Source organism: Numenius arquata, chromosome 3 (genome assembly GCF_964106895.1).
Source record: "Numenius arquata chromosome 3, bNumArq3.hap1.1, whole genome shotgun sequence".
Taxonomy (NCBI): Eukaryota; Metazoa; Chordata; class Aves; order Charadriiformes; family Scolopacidae; genus Numenius; species Numenius arquata.
The window spans coordinates 23,298,090-23,320,296 of record NC_133578.1 but is presented as its reverse complement, the minus strand read 5'-3'; the positions used below and the strand labels follow the sequence as shown (position 1 = coordinate 23,320,296).

Here is a 22,207-nt window from a genome sequence, read left to right as displayed (position 1 = left end):
GAAGCGATACTGTATCTGAGAATCTACATTGTTTATTTCAGCAATAAGTGCCCCCAAACCCGAAGTACAACATTCAAAAATCTACAACACAAAAATAGAAAATATTCAAAATGCACAGAAACACAAGTCACCTTTAATGTGATTAAAACGTCACATGAGATTTTTTTGCAGTTAAGTGGCAATTAAGGATGTGCTTTACAACACTGTATAGAAATTTGCCAGTTTCCTGTACAGGCAGAATCCTCATGCTTGTGCAAGTCGTTCTAGGACTCTTCGGTAATCTGAAACAAGTTGTTGGAAGCTCTCTTCTAACTGTTCATGTTGCATGTTTAGGTCTATTTGGTTCAACTGATTCGTCAGCTCCTCTGGTCTTAGACACCTTCTCATCTTGGCAAGCTCTCTCTGCTTTTTCTAAGCAATCAAACAAATAGTAGTTTGAACACAACCAATAATCATCAAGAACATGGTATTTCATTGAATTTATTCAATTTCAGTATCTAGTTCTTTAAGACATCCCTAATCCTAAGAAAAACAGTAATAGTGTTTGATTAGGACATTGTTTCTGTTAAAGCCTCATAGTTTCTGTATTACTAATGAACCAGTGAAGTGAAAAATGGTTTCAAAGCTTTTCCTTAACCAAACAGATTAGGTCTAATGGTACTTCTACTACTGAAGACGTATGGCATGAAAAACTAGACTGTAAAAAATTGACCAGGATATTTAGCTCTATGCTGACATCGATCACACTGGTATCCCATTATGTGTCTGTTCAGCCAACTAATTTCCCTATAATTGACTATCAAATATTAATTTAAAGCCTCCTGTACACAGAAAACATCAGGAATTGTTACAAGTTATTCATAAGTTACCAGAGATTAGCAGTAACAGCACTGAAATGCAGTAAGATTATTTAGAAGCATAAACATATTTGTACAGCAAGACAGGAATTCCCCTTGCTGTGTCACATATTAGATACTTTAAACTGTTTCTTAAATATAACAGTATTTTCAGTTGTTTTTCCTTTCCCGAGATACATTTTTTTTTATACAGCTGACATCTATTTCTGAACTGCTCAGTTCCTTAGTTACTTGCCATTCTTCAGTCTTCCCTCATTTTGTGAAAGTGCAATGTCATTCAACATTTCATTAAAAAACATATGCATTTTGTATGCCTGGCATCTTATCAGTAAGTCTTGGCAATGCCTACAGAATGATAAAGTTTGTTAAAACAACAAAATTTTCTCAAACTATTCTACTTTTACTATGAGTCTCAAAATCACAGCCCTTTTGTACTCTATTTAATCTTACACCTCTCTCAAAGGAAAATTTGTTTTCTATTATTGATGCTGAGGGTCAGGAGGAGGGAGTGGAGACCACAGTAAACTGTAAATGAGTAAGATCAGAAAAACTTTTACAGTCTCCCACAGATAGGCAAAGTTCAGTTCAGAAAAGCAGGTTCTGTATTGGAGCCCTGGTGAGGTCTCCAGCCACATTTCTGGCCAATCATCAAGGAACATTTCCTTGTAGAAAGGATGTCAAAAGCAGCAGAGCTATTCAAATTTTAGATTCACGTTAGCTCTATCTAGTCAAAATGAGTAAGATACTCAAAACATGCGACGAGATGCCCAAATGAAAATAGTGATGAGTACCTTCTAAGCAAACTTCTGTCAGAAAAACTAAAACCTCCTTACTATACAATAAATAAAAAGTCTTAGTTAACAGGAATATCTGTCAAGATTATAAGTATTAGCTCTGAAAAAAAGATATCAGCTTTTAAATGCCCATTACATCTGATACTGTAGCATTAGGCCATCTTCCTGGAATAAAGCAAACTCCCTCCCCATGTTTCAGATAACCAGTTGTTTCAACATCCATTTCCCACCAAATATAATACCAACATATCCAGGTACACAAGATTCCAAAACCTGTGTTCAGTGATGTTTTACCCAGGCAGTTTCAAAAGGATTCTTTGGGAGCAAGTTATTGAGCTGGGCAGAAAAGTATATACTGTACAAGCAGCAATCCCCAAAGTATTATGTGTGGGTGATGAGACTCTGGAACAGGTTGCCCAGGGAAGTCGTGGATGCCCCATCCCTGGAGGTGTTCAAGGCCAGGCTGGATGGGGCTTTGAGCAACCTGGTCTAGTGGGAGGTGTCCCTGCCCATTGTACCCATGGCAGGGGGGTTGGAACTAGATGATCTTTAAAAGTTCCTTCCAACCTAAACCATTCTATGATTATGATTAAGAAAAGCAGCACAGCAGTGGTATTTACTTCCAGAAGGGATGATATGAATAACAAAGACATGATCAAGAAGACCATCTACCAGCACAATCCACTAATGAGCATAAAAAGTAGAGTTCTTCAGAAATGGAGAAGTCATAGTGAAACTGAAATTTCACCAGCTGCTCACCCCTTTGAACTACCTTAGAGTGATGCTCTGTTCACTAGGATACCAAATCTTTTATTTCTTGTATTAGTAGCACTTATACAGAGAGCATAGTTGGCCACATCAGTCATTCCAATCTAGTGATGCCATATAAATAAAAAAAAAAAATCTCAGTATTTTTAGCAACAGCTTCCTAGCTAACATGAAGGCTTCAAGGGGAATATATCTGTTACAGTTTTTTCATCTGGGATTTCCACATGCAGTTTTATTTCTGCTACTGTTAGCTAGGAAATAGCTGTAAGAAGCAATATCATTTTTACTAAATTAAGGTAGTAGCAGGTTAGAATTATTCTACATCTGTACAGCACTGTTCAAATGAAGCTATCAAGCTCGTTATATAAAAAAATGATACCAGCATTACAGTATGCAGTAATATTCCCAATTCTTTATTAAAATTTGCTTTTCCTCCAAATCACTATATATAAAAAAATGTTAGTTTAATTGCAGTTCTGAAAAGTTCTTGAACACAGCACCATGACTAAAATTTATTGGAAATATTGTTTAAAATGAGTGCATGAGTAAGCTGTTTACGAGGTAGAACTACCATAAACAAGACAGCTGTATTTCAGAACATGAAACTTAAAATCAGGGAGAGGGTATTGGCTGCTTTAGGGATTCTTTTGAATCTTCATTGAAATAAGTGAAAAATTTAAAATGCAATATTCTGAAGTAGCAATATTGCATATCTAGCAACACAAAATCCATTCATTAATGCATTACTGTATGCAAAGACAGGTGGAAACAGCTGCTAGAAGCACTAGAATTGAAGCTGCTCATGGACTTTTGGATTTCCCCTGCAGGGCTTCAGTGCCGAGTGAATGAATTGAAACCATGTAACAGCCCTGTTAGCTGAAAAATCATGGCCTTATTTGTAGTGGACACTGTGTGAAAGTCAGGAAATGAGACAAGACACTCATGAAAGAATAGAAAGTGTTTTGATTAAGGTCCTGCCACTCAGTATGACATGGCATTATCTCCAGATCAGGCAAGTATTTAATACAGTGCTGGGTTCTCATATCTGCTAACAGCACCCTTAAGTCCAACATGAACACGATCAAAATTCTATTTTGGTATAACAGGGTAAGTGCTGCTTTAGGAAGGCTTGTGAGCTAATCAAGGTACTTCTCATACTTCGTGAAATTTTTCCAACAGAGTTTTGGTTTGCTTAGCAAGTACTAGTTACTCTGAAGAGAGTAACTAACATGCTAGTTATAGCAATAAACCTAGATTTATTTGTGGCCTTTTGACTCAATACAAAGACTGATACCTGTATCTCAAAAGGTCAGTTTATGCAACTCGGACCAACTATACTGAAGATCCTAAGAAGCACACTTAATAGGAAACAAGAAAATTACTTTGCACTAAGTTTAGTACTTGCTTAAACTTTACTGCTGAAATTATTTTATATTCTATCTGCATGGAATTCTACGTTGACATGGCTAGATTACAAAACAGCTTGCTGTAAGTAAAGACATAGCTACCAAGTAAAACAGGAATCTAAACTATCCCTAGTCTGCAGTGTGAACTTTATTACAGCATTTACCTCGTCTGAGATATTTTTAACCTTTTCAAGAAATTGACATTTTTTCCCCCTTTAAGCCTGCCTGGGCATAATGCCACTTGCAGTTAGATAACATAAGCTTAGTAGTAACTTCCTGCTGAAATCGGGCAGGAAACAGTCAGGAGCCAAACACAGGATTCTTCAGCGCTGCTACGCATGAACGCTCTCTGCATCTGTATACATGTCAGTTGAACACCGCATAACTAATAGTAGTTGATTGGCAACATAATTGGCATCAACTACATTTATGGAAATGAAAGTAAAATCAAGTATAATTAGTCTTGAAATAAGTATTAAATGATACTTAAGTCATATACACCTTATATGGGCCAATCAGTCTTCTTTTAATGTCCAACCGGTAACTTCTGGACTGTTCTGCATCACCCATGTCTGTTGCACGCAGTCGGAGAATTTCATAAACTCGTCTTGTGTGTTGCTAATGAACAGAAAGGAGAATAAACACCATGTCTGAATAAAGAGGTCACTCAACAGAACTCAGAGTGGAGAAATACTGAAATATTAGAGTAGTTCCTCAGCTCAGAGGACAGAGGCACAGACAAAGCCTCTGTCAAACCTATCCTTCTATCTGATGGGTTAAGTGTTCTTGTTTTTCCTTCAAAATTATTTTCTTCCACACAGTCAATGTCTGATCTCTCAGTATTGCACCAGCTGTAGAGATGCTTCAAGGACCTGCTGCAAACAAGCAGCAGAAATTCCAGAAGTCAGAGTTCAAAAACACCTCAAAGAACTGAAGGATTGCACTGGAGCGACACGAAGCAATATTTTACCAGTGTCTACTTTGCTAATTTTAATAATCTCCACATGCTTACTGCCCATCACAAGGTGCCCTGGAAGTTCTAAATATGAGAATGAAACAGCAATATTTAAAGCTTTCTGTTTACTAGGAAAGAAAATGAAAGAATCAGTAAACAGAAAAACTGAAGTGCTTTTGGAATCAGGCTCAGCTAGCATCACATTGGGGAAGAAAAAAATAAATCATTTTGCTACTATATAACTACTGCATCTGTTTGCAAACAGAATTTAAGACCAAGTATTCTTTTGCTGAGCAAGAGAACAAAAATAGGATGGCTTGTTTGCTACACTAGCACATGTTCAGATATTGTTAAAAAAAAACCGAACCAACTTATTTATCCTTTCAGGTTTAAGATATCAGACATAGAAGGCTGCAGATGTAGTTTCCTTATACAAGCTAAACCATTTTAATGAATGCATTTGAATATGGCTTCACACCCCCAATCCTCAAAGTTTTCATTAAACCACATTCAAATACATTTTTAATTAACCAACTCTGCCTTTTCACTACCATACTCACTAATGAGTTTAATCATTCACTGAGATTACCAGAAAATTTAATTGTTCAATTTAACTGTTTAGATCCCCAAGTGTTTAGAGTTTAGGTAGCAGTTGCTTGCTACTTTGTGTTCTGCGTTTCCAAAACAACTTGTTATTTGTATAAATATACTTGAAAGAAATAGAAACCACGTCAAATTCTATTACATCAACAGAATTAATAGGCAAAAAAAAGCACTTATCTAAAACCATGAGTATCCCTTTCAGATACATCTAAAAATCTGTTGAAATAAGACAGTGTGTAAATTTCAAGTCTTCGCCTCTATGTTTGACTTGTTATTCTACTAGTTTGATAAAAACATGTCCAACTACAACTGTTCTGATTTAGTACCTTATTTATTTTCAGTTTTTGTTGAGCTTCCATCACCATTTCTTGACTGAAGCCTTGCATTAACTTTCCTGGGGAAAAGCAAAGCAAATCTTGACAGAGCTTTACAAGAACAAAGTCTCTTAGCTTCACATAGTTTTCAGATGGATCTTCAGCTAGAAAGAATAAAAAAGCATATAGTTAATATCAGCATTATTTGTTTCTTTTATATATATATATACACACACAACTGTGCTTCATCGTAAGTACTGCTATCAAAGTTTTAGATGTTTGACAGTACACATTAAAGAGATTGCAGAAAGAAAATCTAATATTTTGTGTATATGTACAGTATTATATATACATTTCTAAGAAACTGACAATATACAAGTTTAATCCAATTTAACTCCTTGGCAAAAGAAAATTACTCTGTGTATAAATCCTTTTTCTGGTATGTTCAATCTATTCTATATTTGACAGAGCAGTAGAACTACTAGAATGCAAACTAATTATGTGGGAAAAGACTGGCAAAACCATCCCAGTGTATCCAATAAACTAGTCAAAGACATGTATTGACCATGAGTTATAGTCTTTGTTAGCAAGGAAGATGGGGAAAGGTACAAGGACCCAAAGGACAAGCTTATCCAAAATTAAGAGGCTGGAAGGACCTAAGCAAAAGCTGACCACAACTTCAAGTTACTTTCATCTTGCTTAAAATAGCAGCATAACTGTCAAAACCATTGCTTTAGAAAAAACACTGAAGGTGAGAAGTACTTTCACCGAACACCAGCATGGTCCCGTATGCAATTTTGTTCCCACTTATCAACTATACAAAAAGAAAATGTATTTTTTCTTCCGTACTTAACTGTTTAAGACAGGTTTACTACAAGTAAGTAGCAGGGTCACATTCCACCCCCCCCGGACTAATTTTTCCATGGACTAGCATTGTAGAATTTATTGCTAAGCAGTCTCTCAGCTGTGTTTTTCTTTAGTTTTGAGGACCACTGTAAATAGTTGATATTTACAGTTTAAGGACTACCAAAAGCTAGTAAGTTACCAAGAAGAAGGACTGGGATAGAAGTTTTTGCTGTGTATCTGTAGCACTGCACAACTGGCAATTTATTAAAAAATAATTTGGGGTTTTTTGGTTTGGAGAATGCTTATGATGATTCTATCAGTTAAAATGCTTTGTGCATGAGTGGTCTAATCTTGTATGGCAAGTCTTACAGCACTCATTCTGCAAAAGAGATTGGAGAAGCTATATTGAAATTAATTGAGTGCATTCCTTTTCACTCAGATTAGTTAAAAGAAAGACAAGGAAGTTTCTGTACAGTAAGCACCATCAGCACACAAATAACTTGTTGTTATAACTGATACAAGTGGTAAGCCGAACAATATTTGCTGTGTGAAACTCCAAAGTAACTTTAAAAAAGGCATGAGCTCTTTCAAAGAAGTTAAACAGATCTTCATCTTTTCAGAAAAGTAAAAGGCTTTACTTCACAATTTTAGATGCCCCATAACTAAATATCCTGGCCATATCAAGATGTCTAGCCTGATTTTCCCCTCAAAAAAGACAATAAATAATTCTGTAAAATTCTTAATTTCCATAACTTGAGTGCGAAGTAGAATATTGCAAGCTTTCTCCTGCTTTACTCCATAAAGAAATTAAAGTGTATTTTAGTTCACATTTACTGTTTGCTACAAGGCATTGAGCCATGAACATGTCACATGATTTATCCAGTACCATGTTAAGATCTTGTTTATCCTCAGCTATAAAAGTTATGTAAAGCTTTGTACTATTAAAGAAAGCATAAATGCACGATGCACTTGATTTCCTGTTATACTTCCTTAGGTTCCTATGAACTGGATTACTTTATGTTAGGATTATCCTGCAGCAATGCATTAAGAAAGCAAATGTTCTGTTGTATTTTGATTAGAATGGGGGGAGATTTCTAATTAAGTTGAGATCTGAGACAGCATGTAGAATTGAACGGTCAAGTCATGTTTGAACCGCACTTCTTCCTATATTGGACTTGAAACCACAGGACAGGTGTCATGTTTGTAGCTATTTTTATGTTATGTTTTTTTTTATACACATGCACCTTTTTTCCCCTTTGCTATTTCCTCAATATTTTTTTATTTTTAGGAATTTGTGCACATACCTCTCATATCACGGGTACCTTCAGCCAGCAATACATGCTCCTGGAGCAAAAATTCTCTACAGATTTTTACTGTCTGTGAACTTTTGTCTTGCACACTAAATTAATATGTTATTTATTATCCTCCTCCCCCCTACCCCCCCAATTTCAGTTTCGGCTAACAGGAGTAAGTTGAACAAGAAATTTGACAAAGCTTGATCTCTTGGCAAACTCAGCTGTGTATCTCACAATAAAATGGCTAATTAGCTGGTAATCCGTTCATGTCAGGGATTGAATTTTCCTGGTGTGCTGTTCTCCAAGTAAAGGATTTAAGGAACTACATTATATACAGTTCTTCTGTAAACCAGGGTACTATTAATCCTGAAGTGAAGCTAAATCTTCAAAAGACCATTTAATTTTGACAAATGAAAAGGGAAGTTAGTTTGCAGATTAACAACCTGCAAGTGCTGCAAGTTGCTTATTAAACAGGTGAAGCGAGTTAGAAGTTTAACACAAACCTGTTATATCAAGTACTGTAGGAGAAGTCATATAGTATCTATGAACTGTTTCAAGCAGCTGAGCACCATGGCCTTCTCCTTGGAATGGTGGCAAGATCAGCATCTGGCTACAGAAAAAGGAATGTATTTTCAGTTCAAATGCACGCATTTGCAAACATTGTAAAGTAAGGGCTTAAAAATTAAATGGTATTTCATTTTAGATTAAAGTACATGTAGCCATCTTCATGTTAAAATATATTTTTTAACAGAGTCTTAAAATTGCTAAATATTCAAAACTTGCTTGAGATTCCCTCTGCTTCAAGAAGGGAACAATGAAATAAATCAGTACATAGCCAGCTAATAATGGGGATTTTTTTAAACAAATCAACACCATTATAAACAAGTATTGGGAACTTCAGCAGTTCCCTCTTCTGAAATAAAAGGCAAGGCACGAGTTACGCCGCCAATTACCTTACACGTGGCCGGGTTTTGTCTGGGTACACATAGTAATTATAGACTGTCATGTAGCCTACGGTCGCAAAGAGCGTAGCTCCATCCTTATTATACTTCTCAAATCTGCAGATAAAACAGAAAGCCAAGCAGGTCAATTACAGTCGCGCTCCCATGCAGTGTCCATTTTCTTTTCCATTCTCCAACTGAATTTTCAGTGTCAGCAAGCTACTCTGTGAGGGCCCAATGGGTACACCTGCTATGTTCTGAATGTACAATTCACTTAATTGGTGTGCAGCAACTTGGATAAATCAGGCCTCTTTACAGCACTTCAGTGCACTTGCCTATTATAAAGATGAATAGGTGGCAAGTAAAAGAAAACACAGGCAAAGCTCATTTTACTGTTTAAGCCTATATTCAGGGCTCTAACGGACAACAGCATTTAATTCATCTCTATTCTCAAGGTTTCCCAAAGCATAATGGAGGAAAACTCAAGCCTCATAAACAATGGTTTTTCTTTCCTGGGAAAAATATCATTATACTGCTCCAATAATTGGCCAGCCACAATTAAAATGCAGGCTTTGTGGAGGTAATAAGGTCCACTGTTGCTTTAGAACTGTACTTACACTAGAAAGTAGTTCCATCTTTCATCATCTACATCAATAAAGCTAGCAGTTTCAATAAACCACATCAAGAACGTCTGAAGCCTTTCATGATATTCTCGAAAGCCTGGACATGTCATGTCGGCCTAGGGAAAAAGCCAGGAGAAGTCAGGTGAAACCTATCGCAGATGTAAGAGGAAAAAGATTATGCAAAACCTAATTAAATTCTCCAATACAAAAAAGCACGTTTATAATTTATAATAAATATATTATAGTAATAGACTGGTAAAATAATAGTATTTATATACTATAGTTGAAACATCACTGAAAGTGCAGCACTGCAAAACAAACTTTAATTTGGTTGCTCAAAAGCTGAAGTTTCACTTTTTTCCCCATACCTTGTATATCTGGTATGTTATATCTTCACCAGCTTCCTCATTATGGACAGAATATGTGTGTAGCAGCATTCCAAAGGGCTTGAAATTGACCTCCTTCTCCAGCAGAGACACAAAGTCATCTGTGTTTGTGCAAAAACCAGGAGGAATGATTTCTCTAATTTTACTTTCAACATCGTCTGCCTGGAGATTATAAAAAGGGGCAGGATCAGTGGAAGATTAGAAAAAGTAAGCATTGATGTCACTATTGTGCTTTAAGAAATGAATATAAAAGAGGTGCTACAGTGTAACAGTAATTTAAAAAAAAAAGTGAGCTTTCCTGTTGTTCAGCAGTGACCTTGCAGCAAGTAAAGGAGCTGCACTGATGAAATCCAGAAAGCTCATAATCCAGTCACTGTAAGCATCTAAAAGCTTGTAGTTATAGCTTCAGTTTATGAACACTTATGTTTAGAGATTGTTACATTTGTCCAAGTAAAACCTAGGAGTGTTGATAGCTATTCTGAAAGTGCAGCATATTGAGAAGCTAAACTTTCCAGCCAGCAATCCTCCAAGACTATTTCACACAGCCTTGCAGAACTCGGGTTCCCAAACAAGAAGCTTACAAGAAGTATTGGATGGTGCAGAACTAAGTGGAGGAAAACGGACAAAGACCAAAAATGGTAGCTCCCAAACAGGAAAGTGACAGCTAGCACACTCTTGCATTCTTAGGTCTCCCTGCCTGAAATGCCTGCTTATAGGATCAGCTGCAAAACACATTACAAACTCAGAAAACAACAACTGGCATTCAAATCAAAGAACATTTTGAAAACAATGTTCGACATGAAATAATATAAATATGACTTAAGGATACTGTAAGCAAATCTGACCTGTAGTCTAACATACCGGGGAAGAAATATGCTGGCACCAGAATTAAATTCAGAGATTAAAATTACTCTTTTCAAATAACCAAAGTGAAAGTTAGGGACTATCAGCTGAGCAGACTTCATAATCCTTTTCAGACCCCAAAAAGACCACTTGATTGAATACATTTACTACTTCTTTTTAACCATGAATATTTGATGAAGTTTCACAATAACGTATTACTGCTTCTCACCAGGCAATAAAACTTAATGAATTGGTCTCAACTTAACAAAACCGTACTCTTCAATACAACCCCTAAAAGCCTGACATTACATTCAACAAAATGAGCTTACATTCAATTCAAACTTTCCTCTGGACAAAGAATCCAGGTTTTTACTTAATGGAGTTTGCCGTGAGTTCAGCTGTAATGTTTGTATTGTATCTATTTCCACAAGGACTGACACAAGAACACTTTGTGTTAACTTACTAAGCAGCTCTTTCACACCGTTTACATGCATGATGGGTATTAGTCCAAAACCAAGACCCTTGCTACTTAGCATTCAAAACAGGGAAATTAAGATGCTTAGAACAAAATACACTACAAAAGGCTAATACAACATGCTACTAATTCCTGTCCTTTCAACCATAGTCCCTTAAGTAGAAGCAATGCACCTGCAAATGAATAGCACTTTATCATTCAGTTAAATTTTTAGTGTAGAGAAAGATGGATGTAGTTCAGCACAAACAAGTTTTATTCTTAATGGCTTGGTACTACCAACATTTATATTTATATTTGTAGAGAGAGCTATTAAGGAGTTAAAATCTAGCTTTATAATACTTGGTGTAAGAACCCAGTTAAAATGCATACAACCTTTACATCCATTTCATTCTCAAAACAAAGGAGACGCATTTATTGGAACCTTTGCTATTTTTCTTAAAGCATATTAGTTAAATATTTTCTTTACACTTATTAACTGCATTAAACAAAATCAGCCATTTTTTTCAGAATCAATGAATTACATAAAGAAGTATTTCCATGGAGCATATTTTAGAATTTTATTTTTTTTTTAAACAGTGCAAGTGCACGGTTTACACAGATTTTAAGTCTGCACTGCTGACAAAGCTGTAGGAAACCACAACTAAGAATCTGCAGTGACTCTCACTTTATGTATCCAAAAGAGGCATGTAAAGATAATCTAGAATTAAAACAAGACTTCCAAGTCTGAGTTAATGAACTGATGCTATGAGGAAGATACCTAAAAAGCGCGAATATGCAGTATGAAGTACTGTTAAGTAATTTGCTCCCCTCACATTTCTAAGTTTCTTCATTAATGATAAGAAGGAAGAAAAACTTTCACCTGCTAAATGCATGTAAGATAATGCATACATCACTGGCTGCCACCACAGAAAAATCTTGTTTTCCATAAAACAGAAAGAATTAAATCACGAGAGCAAAGGCTTAGCAGATAAAGCAGTAGATAATCCTTCTTAGTTCTATATGACCACAACCTATTTCAACCTACTACCTCCTAGAAGTTCTCTCCCCTTGAAATGGGACCTGACGTAATTTAAGAAAAGAAACTATATCCTTCTGTTACTTTTAGGGTTAACAAGATCTCCTTTTCTTACAGAGGAAATCCCAGAATCCTCAGTTTGAGTGGTAGCATAAAACTTTAAGCGATCCAATTTTCTGTTAGTAAGTACTGGAATATCAACACCATACAAATAATTTGCTTAATTAATACCTGTACTTGTTAATGGAAACATCCATTACATAGCAGGCACTTTCCAAACACTTCTCACTGAGGTGCTTGTAATCCAAGGAGTTACCAAAATTTGTTTACAGCCTTTCCCTTGTGTACTTCTTTGATACTGGCAAGAGGTTCATTTCTTTTATCAGAGCAAGGCACTCATATCTTATCAATTGGCATGGATGCACACGATGACGCACAACTTTCTCTTCAGAAAAACAATCCAGTTGACTACTGCAGCAGTGTTAAACATAGGCAAAGCCACTTACAATGAAGCGTGCAAAAACCCAAATGAAGCCAGCCACGAGTTGCTGAGCTTATGGTTTCATGGAAGTACAGCCTGTAACATATTACCTTCATAATCATAATCATGCAAGGTGATGATGGGGAATTTGGTACAGGTTTGTAACCAAACTCGATTTGTAGTAGGACTACTAAGTGGGCAGTGTCTCTTTGTACATTGCATTTGACTCTGGATAATTTTACTACAGAGATTATTATAACAGGTGGTTAAGCATTTGTATATCATGTAGATGCTGTTTTAAAGTGGCTTTATTTAAAACGATTATAGAAACATATTTGAAAGCTGAATTTTTCTAGCAATTATATGTATTGATTCCAGTGGGAAGCAAGAGTGATCAGTATTACTTAATTACTTAGTATTACTTAAAAAAAAAAAGATGCCCGATATTAAAATTACACTTTTTCATTAACTTTTGTGTAAAGCAAATGTATTAGACCAGCTGCAAAGCAAGATAAATACAATTTGTAGCAAAGTCTGTTTCAGAGGTTAGTGAAATACTTTCCCCAGCCCCATCATAAAATCCAGATGAAAAGGAGAATACTTGAACAGCTGCAAATCTCAAAGCAGCAAGCAATTTGGAGGTCAATGCTATTAATATTTACACTAGAAGAAAGCAGCCGCTCTTCAGATATTTGAAAGAATCAACTCCATCCAAGGGATAAATTCTGTCTATTTTCACTAAATTAAGTGCAGCTTCTGTTCAAAACATGATCATACTATGCTCAGCCTTCCCCACTAACATGGCTTGTATCCATCTTTAGGGAGACAAGACTGAGATGCGTGAACATGACTGTCTCTTGACATTTCAGGATCTTATCTTTTTCCTCATGTTTGAAAAGATCTTGGAGAAAAATCAGGAGGAATATTTCTATCAGTCCGTAGCAGAGACTGTATTTCGCAATAATGGAACCAAACTTAGTATCACAGAATAAAACCACCTGCTGTTGAATAGGTTTGTGTGCGTATTCAGATACAAAATCCTAAACTGTGAATAACTTCGCAAAGCATTAAAACTAACTTCTCACTTGTAACAAGTTAGGTTAAAGGCAGAGACTGCTGTCCTTTCCTAAACACCATCTATTCACAGCACAAAGATTACCTGTCATGTATGGCAGATAGTCTGCATCTTAGTATGATTTACCTGTAGGAGCTGAGATCAGCAACCAGTTAACTTAGAAAAGTAAATGTTAATTTGCATTTAAATTAACACCCTCCTGTAATTACAGCTTATGTTTTAATCTCTGCAAATGCATTTGTATCTTAAGGTGCTTGAACTAATCGCAAATACAAATACAGAACAAGATTGATGACCACCATATCTTTTTTCCTCCTAAAGTTTAGATATAGCTGTACGAGCAGCCTATTTGGATGCACAGCATTAACAATACCAAGGGAAGCACTGAGTAAGCTACCACATTGTTCCGATTCAGTCAAAGCTTGTAAATAACTCTGGAAAAGACACAGAAGCCTCACTCTAAAGATTCTCCTTTTGGTTCCAATTTCAAACCCTTAAGCAACTGGAGGAAAATTCAGTAGAGGAAAAAGGGCTTGAAAGAAGCAAGGACTCCGAGGTATCAAAAAAGTTGCAGAGCCTGCTTAGGGCAAGACAGACCTTGTTTACCTTGCTCATACCTCCAGAGAAGTAAAGTGGCTTTGTTATTTGTACTGAAAATATAGGCCGTGAGTAAAAATGTGCTATGGTGTGGATTCTTGTTGTGACATGATTTTGAAGTTAAACTGGTGAAAGGTTGGATCTATTTTACTTTAATGATTACTACTTTGCCAAGAAACTTTCCTTTTTTCCTTACTTCTAAAATCTTTCTAAAGATGGAAAAGCATGACCCTTTTGCTCCTAACATATGTTGTCCTAGCCTCAAAAGTATTTCAGACATGTCCAGGCACTTACCCAGTTGAACAAATCTATAAAATTCATTTAACAAAGTCATTCCAGTATTTTTTCATTTAGAATAGGCCTTTCCTTGAAAATATTTAAATAAACTCTGTTTAATTTGAAATTAGGAACTTAAAATACAACTTGAAATCATAAAGATGTTTACTTTTTTTTTGTTTATAAAAAGCTCTTCTCAAGCAGGGTAATTTGAAGCCAGTGCAAACATATAGCCATTTCACACTGCAGAGTATTACAAAGATTCATCAGTAATTTTATCAATAGCTCTTTTCAAAAGACATCAACTCAATTTTTTTCTTCCTTATAACTAAGTAAAACTCAAATGACATTGTTTTCTTAATGCATTAGAGGCCACTCTGAAAAATGGGATTTTTCTAAGTATTTGTGCAGATACTTATATTAAACAACTAAAAACATTGTTAAGAAGATACTTTATTCCTATTTGTAAGTTCTATATACCTTTCTTCAGTTGTCTGAAAGACTGATTTGCTTAGCTTTTGTGGGGCGCTCTCAAAAATATTCTGAGGTCATACAGGCAGAAGGATTAAAAAAAAAAGTTTTTCTACAAGTGTTCTATAAGCTTGGAAAACTTGTAAGCAAAGAGTGAAAAAACACCCCAAACCAAACCAAACATCCTGCAGGTAACTGTACTATTGTATTCCTTTAAGTAAGATGTAAAGTGCACACAATCCTCAACCAAAAGTTCCTAATCTCATTTCTGCCTTACTTGTTCTCTACATTTTCTATCTGAAGAGACACAGTCAAGTATCCTACCTCATGAAGGGTTTACAGAAACCTCCTTGTTCTTCTTACTGAATTCTCTTTGATACAAAAAAACCACCAATGCTAGTCCTCCTCCTGGAGGCTGTCAACATGGAAATACAGACTTGCTAAGTTGTTGTGGTTTTTTGTAGAACTGGCCTTGGTATTAACACCTCACATTTGACTGTACAGTTTGACACAATTTTGATGGCACTGCAGTCAAAGGAGGAACAATGGGAAAATGTGTAGATGAAGTTCAAAGCTTTTTCCAGCTTCACAAAGGAAGCTTTGTTTGTTTGCTTTTAACGTAAATCATTTCTGGGTAGGCAATTACTAAACCTAGAATTCTTGTCCACATCCCAACTAAACCCTCTCAATAATACATTAAGCGCAGATCTGGTTCTGTCTTTACCTCCACACAGTCAAACTTTTCATTAACTTTAGATGTATATTCGATGCGGAAGAGCGTTGACAGGTTACCAGCGATATAGTACAAGAGGATCTTCAGTCCCTTGTAGCCAAAGGCAACTTCACTGAGGAAGGAGAAAAGAGCAATCAGGAACTCTATACAAGTTTCACAGCAAAACATTCACATCACAAAGCTTTCATTTAATCAGCTTTGAAGTTCACATCATCTTTCCCAGTGAGGTATACTAAGCTTCCTAACACGAAAAGGGAATCAAACTGTATGTGCACTATCTAGACAGAGATAATGCCTTACACTATTTCAACTCGCTATTTTGCTCCTCTAGTGGAGAAATAGAACATGCTGCTGAACTCACTAACAGTGTCTCTGCATTTACTGTGACAGCTCACAAAAAAATATCTGAAATAGCCAATACTGCATTTATGTTTCTCAATATCTTAAACTCATTAACATTTATATGAATGGATCAGTAATATTTATTAAAACTTACTTTGCAGTGTAATATAGTATTTTGGAATACACTACTGCAATTTATACTGTGTAAGACACAGATGGATAACCAGTCATAGCAATAAGTGTGGTTTTGGTGGACAGTTTCTATATAATTATCCAATCTCGTAGAACTAAGTAAATGCAAGGAAAAAATGGTATGGAATGCAAAAGCCTTTTTTATACTTTGAAAAGATGAGTTGCCTCAACAAAAACACTATGCTATATGGAGAAAACACTATGAAGTATAGAGAATTTCTTCTCAGTGAAAAAACTGAACTGCAGAAAATAGTAATGTTCACAAAGAAACAGGTTCCTTTTTCTGTTGTTTTAATACCTGGTTGTTAGGTTGTTTTTTTTAAGTGAGGTTTTTCTTTTTCTTTTACAGCAGCACATTTATAATTTAAAATTTGAAGTATAAGTGCCAAAACAAGAATTTGCTTATTAGTTATACTGAGAGATTGGAGATTTCTCTCACTGTTACAAGTACAATTACTGTCAATGGTAGCTGCCATAGGTGTGTAATAGTATAACTAATATATATGAATAATTTCATTACAATTAATATAGTAGTTCATTGTACTTGGAGTACTTTGAATAGTTTTTAAAGGAATTGGAAGTTAAGAAACTTTATTTCAAGAAGTCCACAGACAAATGCATGTGGATTTTCCTTAGTGTTTAGTTTTTGGTTGGTGTGGGGTTTGTTTTGTTTTGGGTTTTTTTTTTTTTTTTTTTTTGTTGGTTTTTTTTAACTATGGCTAGATTGTTGAGCACCACTCTACTGAAAATATTAAATGACACTTTAGCACTAGGGACAGAGTAGCTAACTTCCCTGTAGTATTAATGAAAGTCAGCATACTTGGGGAAAAAAAATGAAAGAAACAATGCTTTTCTATAGTTTGCATGCCTGCATGTCAAAGCGGTTACAAGTACACATATCAGAGAAAATAAACCCCTGGATGCAATACAGTTTACATTCAGCGATCTAGAACAGCCAGTATTTGACTTGTGTTTTAGTCACTAAAAATCCCAGATAGAAATAAAAATAAATTGATATACTGTTGCTAGATACTGGTGGGTTTTTTTGTTGGGTTTTTTTTTTTTTGGTTGGTTGTTGTTTTTTTTTTTGTTTTTTTACACAGTTTTGGGAAAGTTATTAGGAAGAATTGATAATCCTTTCTTAATCTTAGAAAAATGCCATGAACACACAGCCCACTTAAACAAGCAATTCTATCTGCAAAATCAGGTAGTGAATTCTCTGCTAATCTACATCAAATATAGCATATAAAATGACTACAGGCTCAAACTCTATGAACTAGGCACTAAGGCCACTGTTTAACTATGCAGTCATAAAACTGAAGTACTGCTGTATCATTTAAAATAACTTGGTATAGCAGGATTTCTTGCTTTTAAATTGTTAGAAAACAACTTTCCCCTTCTGGACTTGTTAATTCAATTCTGGATACTTTAACTTACTCATCTCCAAACACTTGATGGCTATATTCTGGGTTAAATGTTGTGTTTTCATCCTCCAAATCCTCAGGAAAGCGAACTGAGAAGAAAAAGAAAAAAAGAGCATGACCAAGTCATCAATTTGTTTATCCACAGATGCCTTGCTAGATGTTCATGCATCCTTCCACTACAGAGTCAGACACCTTCAATTATGAACCTATCTAGGTTAGGCTGGCATACAAATGAAATAAAGACATCTTGTACAATTTAGATGCATGTTATTTGATCTGAGGAGATCAAATCATTAAGCTGAATAAAACTGAGAAATTGACACAGATGTATATATGTATGTGTGTGTGTGTATATATATATATGAAAAATATACATTTATATCCTGATTGTTACTGCCTTTAACTTCATCTTGAACACTGAGGACACCGTCCAGCTGGATATTCCCACAATAAGCCAGACTGATCATCTAATCAATGTTGCATTCTCATTCTGCCGTTCTTCTCCTACATGCGGGTGAGAACACTTCACTGTAGGGGTTTTTCATGGAGTGATGAATGGAAAGACATATTTATGTATGTGCATGTATGTTCATGTCAAAGTTCTGGAGAATCAGCAAGATACACACAAAACAGTTGCACCAATACTATATCAGTACTTGTACAAATGTTACCAGAATAATTAGTGGTTTTTTTTTTTCCCCAACTCATTACTTTTCCTCAAAGCCTAGTATTAAACGAGGTCTTTTCTGGTAAAAACAGTCACCATAATGGCATCTACTCAGACTCAGTAACTTACCGAACAAGCATTTTATTCATGCTTATGGAGTTACAGCAGATGCTCCACAGTAATTGTGACATGAGTTCTTCCATCATAAAAGATATGATTTACGATTAGTGGATGAAATTAGAGATTAAAATAGGATTTTCTAGGAAAAATTTTAGAGGACCGAGATACTTGATTCCCAAATATCCTCTGTGCATTTGCAGTTTAAAAAATTACCTAAAATTGGAAGGGATATAGCTCTTAACTTAGGCATTAAAGTGATTCAGCCACATTAAGAAGGCACAGGTAGCACAACACAACAGTTACACATTTTTAGTGTTGAATGAATTAACACTGCATTAGCATGCAATGTGTAGGAGTTAATATTGCCATTAAAACTTTTTTTTTTTTAAAAAATACGTTGAATATTGACCTACAGCTTCATTGCACCTTTACTCCAGTAAAAGCAGAGATGAAGAAAAAGTTTTTTTCTGATAATAACAGAAAGGAATTATTCAAAGAGAAAAATGCAACTGAGGAGTGTTCCAGTGACAAGATAAGTTTGGTATTCTCAAAAGCAAAAGAGAATGGTTGCTCTTGTTCTCTCAAGTTTAATTTTGAGTAACACATTTCAGACCAAGCAGCAGTATTAAGAAAAATAAAAACCACCAACAAAAAAGAAACAACACAAAAACCAAGGAGCAATTCTGAACTGTCACCAGGAAAGAAATTAGGACCCTGAAGAAGATAGTATGACTGCCTTTTTTTTTTCTAAACGGTACCGCTTTGTAGCTTCTCACGTTTTGTCTTAATATAATTTGTATGTGGAACATCTACACTCTGAATGAAAAAAGGAAGCTAAAAATATCAGCTGAGATGTGTGATAGGTACCTTAATAAAAAACCCTCTAGCAGTTTCCCTGAAACCTGATATAGTAGTTCCTTGGATTGCTAGACAAAATTCATGTAATTTCATTATCTCACACTCTTTCTTTTGGTTTTTGGAAGGTGGAAGAGAAAAATAAATGTGAGATCTAGTCATTAAGACCATTATTTGAAATAATGTTTCAGAGAAAGAAATACTTCACAATTACAGTGGCTTAAAAAGTTCAGTATTTTGGTTATAATGACATTTTGGCTCACAAGCCAAAGCTGATTGTGTATTAAACTATACAGAACAGATTGCTAGTAGTAGTTCTGAAAAAACGCACAACAGGTTCATACTTTTGTTTTCTTAATAAGTTAATATATTTGTATGACTCAATAGAAAAAAATTGCTCAAGGGCTAGAAAGATTAAAAGTTAGATAGATCCACGTTATTCTTCAAGTTATTACTGCTGCATGTAAGTTTGAGATATAAGCAAGTTTACCAAGAGTTCAGTAATTCTGTATTCTGGGTGTCCCAGTAAGCAAGTGAGCTACAGAGAGCAATAAGCAGTTCTCAAAAAATGTCTTGTGTATTCAAGATGTTGCGGGGCGAAGGGCAGCAAAAAAACCCAACAACACTTTCCAGTCCTCTTTCTTGCTTTTATTTTTATTCCCCTCAAGGAAAGAAGAAAGTGAAAGACATTAAAAAAATGTATTAGATATTTGTAACCCTAAAGAAATGAGTTCTGTTGTTATGGTCACCATGAAGACACATACTTAGGATTGCACCATAGCATAAGGATTAGAGAAAGAAAAGGAAACTCAAAAAACATAATAAATACTTCAAGAAAATAAGATGTAATTCCAATGCACTCTGATAATACGCTAATGAATTGCTGATGACATTATTATGCAGAGACAGGACTGAATTTCTGTAGCTGTACATTAATTGCAGACTACATATTCCTATTCTTGTGTTTGTGTATTTACATTATTAAGTACACATTAAAACCTGGGTGGATTTAAATAGAAGGAAGTTTCTTAACAAGGTACTAAAACATTCCTGTAACAAATGCACAATATTTAAAAGTGACATTACCTAGTTTCAGCTGAATTGCTTCATTTGTATTACACTTGTATTCAGCCAGCTTCTTCTCCATAGCAGTAAGTCCTGAAGAAAAAAGATTTTTTTTCCAGTTAGGAGGTGTACAGTCTGTGCATCTGTATTATTTAAGTAACACATTTAGAAAAAGGTTCTCAAAACCAGAAAAGACACACAAACCCACCAAAAATACTGAACAAGTAGGTTAAAAAAGATTCAGTATGCTACAATGTGTAAAAGGAATATAGAGATTTATCTCAAACACTTCTCTAGAACTAGAAACAAGAACTAGAAAACAGACCACAAGCATTCTCTTTTTAGCTTCTGAGAATGAAGGGCATTACAATGAAAATATTTAAATGTTCTAAGTTATTACCAATAAAACATATTTGAAAGCTCCAAGTAAAAATTAAGATTACTTCTTTTAAAGATCATGTTACATGTTTCAGGGCATTTCAAGCGTTTGCATTAAGTCATTTTCATAAACAGGTGGCATGAACTACAGTGGCATGTACACCACCAGCAATTATCTAGCTACTACTTCTCTTCCAGAGCGGATGTGGAAGGAAACAACAAACAAATTGCATCTAGTCTGCTTTTCAAAGCATAACGCAACACAGAAGATGTGCCACTTATCATGGTATTTTCAAGTGCTTTACAAATCCAACCTCTCCTTCATTCCGGAAGTCTCATCAGAAAGTTCTTCCTCTAAGTTCAGATAGTAAGTTTTAAGTAAAAACGAATTCGAGCTTTGATTCCCCCCTCCTCACTGAACTAGTGGACACAGAGAGTCACCCTGCCTTAACACTACTAAGCATGGGGAAAGCGAGCCTGCCCAGCAGCAGCACCTCCATAGCAACCGTGGGGCGGAAAATTAGCCGCACTCCCTACCGACACCCGATTCCCCTGTGGCCCGAGCTCACCGCGGTCAGCCTTCACCGGTACCCCCCGCCCGCCGGTCCCGCCCCAAGCTCACGCTCAGCTTCTTTGCCCCACGTCCAGCCCACAGCGCTTCCACGTGCGGGCGGCAGCAGGGCCCTGCCAGCGCCAGCATGAGCCCGGCAGAGGAGGAACAGTGTCGGCCGCCCCCGGGGACCCGCTCCCCTTCACGGGAGGCGCCGGCAGCGCCCAGACCTGTTCCCCCAAGCGGCTAAGTCGCCGCCACCGCCTCCTCCTCCGCGGTCAGAGTGGGCCCCGTCAGCCCTCGGGACGCATGCGGGCGGCGCAGGGCAGACCAGGCCCGGGGACTCACCCGCCATTTCCGAAGAGCGGCGGCCGAGTCAGCCGGGCAGAACGAATCAGCCCGCGCGCCCACTCACCGGAAATGAGCACACACACAGATACACTTCCGCTTCCGTCCGCCGAAACGCGGCGGGGCAGCCAATAGCTGCGCTGCGCGAGGCGCCTTAACCCGTGCGCATGCCTGACGCTGCCCAGAGCGGGAGCCTTTAAGCAGCGCTTCCGCGCGACTGCTCGTTTGCATAGCCCCGCCCCCGGGGAGTCACCGGCGGCGGCCCTAGTTGAGTCGCGCATGCGCAGCGCCGACCTGCCTGCCGCCGCCTCGCGCCTGGCGCAGCAGCGCGGGCTGGGGCCCGGCGTAACGGTGACACTTCGAGGAGGCCTAAAACAGAATCTCTTCCCGCTCCGGAGCGGGCAGAGCAACTGCTCTTACCCCCACTGTCTTCATGTGCAGGCCTCGTGGCTCCCTGCCACCCTTACACTGCAACTGAGGCGAAGGAAAAAAAAAAAAAAGAGTTTTATCAG

The 22,207-nt window shown here is 36.7% G+C and overlaps 1 protein-coding gene across 2 annotated transcripts; it reads right to left on the bottom strand.

The window, feature by feature from the left end:
* Nucleotides 1-21,864, bottom strand: HAT1 (histone acetyltransferase 1). Of its 2 annotated transcripts, XM_074145574.1 has the most exons (11): nt 21,772-21,864; nt 20,441-20,523; nt 17,726-17,801; nt 15,746-15,866; nt 9,771-9,950; nt 9,397-9,518; nt 8,792-8,896; nt 8,342-8,448; nt 5,710-5,861; nt 4,327-4,443; nt 1-411 (listed from the first exon to the last, which is right to left on the bottom strand). In XM_074145574.1, exons 2-11 carry the CDS (start codon nt 20,499-20,501, stop codon nt 244-246), a joined length of 1,209 nt encoding a protein of 402 aa, XP_074001675.1. In that variant the 5' UTR covers nt 20,502-20,523; nt 21,772-21,864; the 3' UTR covers nt 1-243. The 2 variants fall into 2 exon arrangements, with proteins under 2 accessions (XP_074001675.1, XP_074001676.1); XM_074145575.1 differs by lacking the exon at nt 21,772-21,864 and having other exon boundaries at nt 20,441-20,859.
* Between the last annotated feature and the right edge of the window lie 343 nt (nt 21,865-22,207).

Excerpts from the sequence above, each read along its gene's own strand:
- HAT1 (XM_074145574.1), bottom strand. The coding sequence starts at position 20,501 with ATGGAGAAGAAGCTGGCTGAATACAAGTGTAATACAAATGAAGCAATT. Across the intron at positions 15,867-17,725 it reads CATCAAGTGTTTGGAGATGA|TGAAGTTGCCTTTGGCTACA; the intron begins GTAAGTTAAAGT and ends CTCCTTCCTCAG. Across the intron at positions 4,444-5,709 it reads AAAAACTGAAAATAAATAAG|CAACACACAAGACGAGTTTA; the intron begins GTACTAAATCAG and ends TCTGTTCATTAG.